This window comes from Mandrillus leucophaeus, unplaced genomic scaffold, assembly GCF_000951045.1.
Source record: "Mandrillus leucophaeus isolate KB7577 unplaced genomic scaffold, Mleu.le_1.0 Scaffold922, whole genome shotgun sequence".
Lineage (NCBI taxonomy): Eukaryota > Metazoa > Chordata > Mammalia > Primates > Cercopithecidae > Mandrillus > Mandrillus leucophaeus.
In genome coordinates, this window is record NW_012110053.1 from 266,408 (window position 1) to 272,106 (window position 5,699).

At 47.2% G+C, this 5,699-nt stretch overlaps 1 protein-coding gene across 4 annotated transcripts in view; it reads left to right on the forward strand.

The window, feature by feature from the left end:
- The window catches only part of IKZF4 (IKAROS family zinc finger 4 (Eos)), a 27,569-nt gene extending 23,349 nt beyond the window's left edge, over positions 1-4,220 (forward strand). For 3 of the 4 annotated variants that reach the window (XM_011970008.1, XM_011970009.1, XM_011970007.1), the window contains exon 7: positions 374-2,691. In XM_011970008.1, the coding sequence (XP_011825398.1) occupies positions 374-1,134 (761 nt within the window). In that variant the 3' untranslated portion in view covers positions 1,135-2,691. Of the gene's footprint in view, positions 1-373 lie in introns of all 4 variants that reach the window. The other variant, XM_011970006.1, reaches the window with a different exon arrangement.
- The last annotated feature ends 1,479 nt before the right edge of the window (positions 4,221-5,699 follow it).

The window sequence follows — 5,699 nt, forward strand, 5'->3', positions numbered from 1 at the left end:
CCCAGCCCAGGCTGTCTCAGTTTTTAAGAATAACAAGAACTTCATTCTGTGTGGGCCCTTAGAGAGTCAGAGAGAGGAAATAAGTATGTGGTTCCCCCTATCCCCAGCACTAGTCATTAGCTCTCTAAGGACCTGGAGCTTTATGGAGAGTAAGAAAATGAAGTATTACAAATCAGTGGCCTGGGACTGAGTCCTTCTCTAAGATTACAGCCTAGAGTCAGGGAGCAGTCCCCCAAAGGACCTGACCCTGGGAAAGTAAATGCAGCATAGTAAATAATGTTACACACAGCCCTGCAGGTAAGAAAACAAAGAATCCTGAGGAAAGTGTAGGAATTCTCCAAACCCAGTCCTGCTGAGTTCCTCTTCTCCACAGGCGAAAAGCAGATGCGCTTCAGCCTCTCAGACCTCCCCTATGACGTGAACTCGGGTGGCTACGAAAAGGATGTGGAGTTGGTGGCACACCACAGCCTGGAACCTGGCTTTGGAAGTTCCCTGGCCTTTGTGGGTGCAGAGCATCTGCGTCCCCTCCGCCTTCCACCTACCAATTGCATCTCAGAACTCACGCCTGTCATCAGCTCTGTCTACACCCAGATGCAGCCCCTCCCTGGTCGACTGGAGCTTCCAGGATCCCGAGAAGCAGGTGAGGGACCTGAGGACCTGGCTGATGGAGGTCCCCTCCTCTACCGGGCCCGAGGCCCCCTGACTGACCCTGGGGCATCCCCCAGCAATGGCTGCCAGGACTCCACAGACACAGAAAGCAACCACGAAGATCGGGTTGCAGGGGTGGTATCCCTCCCTCAGGGTCCCCCACCCCAGCCACCTCCCACCATTGTGGTGGGCCGGCACAGTCCTGCCTACGCCAAAGAGGACCCCAAGCCACAGGAGGGATTATTGCGGGGCACCCCAGGCCCCTCCAAGGAAGTGCTTCGGGTGGTGGGCGAGAGTGGTGAGCCTGTGAAGGCCTTCAAGTGTGAGCACTGCCGTATCCTCTTCCTGGACCACGTCATGTTCACTATCCACATGGGCTGCCATGGCTTCAGAGACCCTTTTGAGTGCAACATCTGTGGTTATCACAGCCAGGACCGGTACGAATTCTCTTCCCACATTGTCCGGGGGGAGCATAAGGTGGGCTAGCAACCTCTCCCTCTCCCCTCAGTCCACCACTCCACTGCCCTGCCTACAGGCATCGATCCCTGTCCCCACCATTTCCCAAGGAGTTTTGCTTTGTAGCCCTCACTACTGGCTACCTGACCTCACGCCTGACCCTGACCCCTCCTCACCTGTTCTCCTCCTCTATCCTGACCGATTTAAGCATTGTGATGAAACAGGTCTTTTGCTTATGTTTTTCCTTTTTCTCTTCTCTCATCCCAGCATACTGAGTTATTTATTAATTAGTTGATTTATTTTTGCCTTTTTTTTTTTAACTTATATCAGTCACTTGCCACTCCCCCACCCTCCTGTCCACAGCTCCTTTCCACTTTAGGTCAATTTTTCTCTCTTAGATCTTCCAGCAGCCCCAGGGGTAGGAAGCTCCTCTTAGTACTAAGAGACTTCAAGCTTCCTGCTTTAAGTCCTCACCCTTTACATTATCTAATTCTTCAGTTTTGATGCTGATTTACCTCCCCCCAGCCCTACCTTAGCTCTGTGGCATTATATCTCCTCTCTGGGACTCTTCAACCTGGTACTCCATACCTCTTGTGCCCTCTCACTTTAGGCAGCTTGCACTATTCTTGAATGAATGAAGAATTATTTCCTCACTTGGAAGTAGGAGGGGCTGAAGAAATTCTCCCCAGGCACTGTGGGACTGAGGGTCCTCTTGATGTTCCCCTAGTAATATGAGTTCTCAAAGCCTACATTCAGGATCTCCCTCTAGGATGTGACAGATCTGGTCCCTCTCCTTGAACTACCCCTCCACACGCTCTAGTCCCTTCAACCTACCGGTCTATTCAGTGGTGGCTTTTCTCTCCTTGGAGTGCCCCAATTTTATATTCTCAGGGGCCAAGGCTAGGTCTATAACCCTCTGTCTCTGACACATTGGGAGCCTCAGGTGCCTAATTGGGAACCAGGGCATGGGAAAGGGGTGGGTCAAAATTCTTCTCTTTCTCCTCCACCTCTCAAACTTCTTCACTATAGTGACCTTCCTAGGCTCTCAAGGGCTGCTTCAGTCCCCATCCTATGAGAAACTAGTGGGTTGCTGCCTGATGACAAGGGGTTATCTCAGCCCCTCAGTCATGCTGCCTTCTGCTGCTCCCTCCCAGCAGGGTTCACCCTCTCATTCCCGGGCTCCTGGGCCCTGTTCTTAGGATCAGTGGCAGGGAGAAACGGGTATCTCTTTTCTCTCTTCTAATTTTCAGTATAACCAAAAATTATCCCAGCATGAGCATGGGCATGTGCCCTTCACCCCATTCCACCCTTGTTCCAGCAAGACTGGGATGGGTACAACTGAAATGGGGTCATCCTTTACTACCCTCTTCTACACTCAGCTCCCAAACACAGGGTAGGAGAGGGTACTCCTGGCTACTGCAGAGACCCCTGGCTATTTGAGTAACCAAGGATTAGTGAGAAGGGGCAGAAGGAGATACAACTCCACTGCAAGTGGAGGTCTCTTTCTACAAGAGTTTTCTGCCCGAGGCCACAGCCATCCCACTCTCTGCTTCCTTGAGATTCAAACCAAAGGCTGTTTTTCTATGTTTAAAGAAAAAAAAAAGTAAAAACCAAACACAACACCTCACAAGTTGTAACTCTTGGTCCTTCTCTCTCTCCTTTTCTCTTCCCTTCCTTCCCCTTCCATCTTTCTTTCCACATGTCCTTTCCTTATTGGCTCTTTTACCTCCTACTTTTCTCACTCCCTATCAGGGATATTTTCTGGGGGATGGTAAAGGGTGGGCTAAGGAACAGATCCTGAGATTAGGGCCTTAAGGGCTCTGAGAGGAGTCTACCTTACCTTCTTATGGGAAGGGAGACCCTAAAAACTTTCTCCTCTTTGTCCTCCTTTTTCTCCCCCACTCTGAGATTTCCGCAAGAGAACCAGATTGGCAGGGAGAAGCATTGTGGGGTGATTGTTCCTCCTTGACAATGTAGCAATAAATAGATGCTGCCAAGGGCAGAGAATGGGGAGGTTAGCTCAGAGCAGAGTGGTCTCTAGAGAAAGGAAGAATCCTCAACGGCACCCTCGGGTGCTAGCTCCGTTTTAGAATGTCAGCAGAGCTGAGATTAATATCTGGGCTTTTCCTGAACTATTCTGGTTATTGAGCCTTTCCTGTTAGACCTACCCCCTCCCACCTCTTCTGTGTCTGCTGTGTATTTGGTGACACTTCATAAGGACTAGTCCCTTCTGGGGTATCAGAGCCTTAGGGTGCCCTCATCCCCTTCCCCAGTCAACTGTGGCACCTGTAACCTCCCGGAACATGAAGGACTATGCTCTGAGGCTATACTCTGTGCCCATGAGAGCAGAGACTGGAAGGGCAAGACCAGGTGCTAAGGAGGGGAGAGGGGGCATCCTGTCTCTCTCCAGACCATCACTGCACTTTAACCAGGGTCTTAGGTACAAAATCCTACTTTTCAGAGCCTTCCAGCTCTGGAACCTCAAACATCCTCATGCTCTCTCCCAGCTCCTTTTGCATAAAAAAAAAGTAAAGAAAAAGAAAAAAAAAATACACATACACTGAAACCCACATGGAGAAAAGAGGTGTTTCCTTTTATATTGCTATTCAAAATCAATACCACAAACAAAAAAATTTCTAAGTAGACACTTTTCCAGACCTTTGTTTTTTTGTGTCAGTGTCCAAGCTGCAGATAGGATTTTGTAATACTTCTGGCAGCTTCTTTCCTTGTGTACATAATATATATATATAAATATATATATTTTTAATCAGAAGTTATGAAGAACAAAAAGAAAAAATAAACACAGAAGCAAGTGCAATACCACCTCTCTTCTCCCTTACTCTTAGGGTTTCCTTTGTAGCCTATGTTTGGTGTCTCTTTTGACCTTTACCCCTTCACCTCCTCCTCTCTTCTTCTGATTTCCCCTCCCCCACTTTTTTAAAGAGTTTTTCTCCTTTCTCAAGGGGAGTTAAACTAGCTTTTGAGACTTATTGCAAAGCATTTTGTATATGTAATATATTGTAAGTAAATATTTGTGTAATGGAGATATACTACTGTAAGTTTTGTACTGTACTGGCTGAAAGTCTGTTATAAATAAACATGAGTAATTTAACACCTCTGGTTGTTTTTGCAGACTTCCTTCGCCTTGATTTTCTACTAAGAGGGAGGGGTCCTCCTTGCAGTATGTTATACCAACTACTGAACAGTTTAGGAGGTGAACAAAAACGAAGAATTTTCAGCCTAGACTGAGAAATGGAGGAGATTTTCCTACCAGGAAGGAGTGCCTTCAGGATAGGAGAGAAAGTCTGACTTGCCTGTCTACCCAAAGTAGAAATTAATCAAACATTTGTTGAGTACCTACTGTGCACAAAACACATTCTATGCCCAGGGTAAAATAATGTGAATGATGATAATCATAGGGTCTACCACTGCTTGAGCATCTCATAAATGCTAAGTACTCATTGAATTGTAGAAACACCTACAAAAGGATGATCACAATTATTCGTGAAAAAATAAAAGCCCAAGAGAGAATAAATACCTTGTCCAAGGCTCATCAGCCAGTAAGTGACAGAACCAGAATTTGAACCCAGGGGTGTGTGACTCCAAAGCATGTGCTCATCCCTTTACACCAGGAAATGCAGCCAGTGAAACCCCTAAGCTAGAAAAATCCAAAGTAGGAACATCAATTTGTTTCTGTCTTAAATAGTAACTATTTTCTGTTCCCTTTACTCTGAACTTTTTTCTGTTCTCTTCCACCTACCTCATTGCTATTCCATATAGTAATGTCTGCCTTCTGTTTTCCATGAGATTACAGTGAAGTGAAAATTAGAGACACTCCTATCTAGAGTCTATTATTTTCCATGTCCCATTGAAACTGGCAAATTCAAAGTCAAAACAGACAGGAAAGCTGGGAGTGGTGGAGCACATCTGTCATCCCAGCTACTTGGGAGGATCACTTGAGCCTAGGAGTTTGAGAACAGCCTCAGCAACACTGGGCAACACCGTCTCTACAAGAAATTTTAAAATTAGCTAGGCATTGTGGTACATGCCTGTAGTCCCAGCTACTCGGAAGGCTGAGACGGCAGGATCACTTCAGCCCAGGAGGTCGAGCTTGCACTGAAGTGTGATCACGCCACTGCAGCCTCCAGACCCATCTTAAAAAAGAAAAAAAAGGGCTGGGCACGGTGGCTCACGCCTGTAATCCTAGCACTCTGTGAGGCCAAGGCAGGCAGATCACGAGGTCAGGAGATGAAGACTATCTGGCCAACATGGTGAAACCCTATCTCTACTAAAATACAAAACATTAGCCGAGCATGGTGGTGCATGCCTGTAGTGCCAGCTACTTGGGAGGCTGAGGCAGGAGAATGAACCCAGGAGGCAGAGTTGCAGTGAGCCGAGATCAAGCCACTGCACTCCAGCCTGGGCGACAGAGCAAGACTCCATCTCAAAAAAAAAAAAAAAAAAAAGGCTGAGCACAATGGCTCACACCTGTAATCCTGGCACTTTGGGAGGCCGAATCAGGTGGATATCCTGAGCTCAAGAGTTCGAGACCAGCCTGGGCAACATGGCAAAACCCTGTCTCTACTAAAAATACA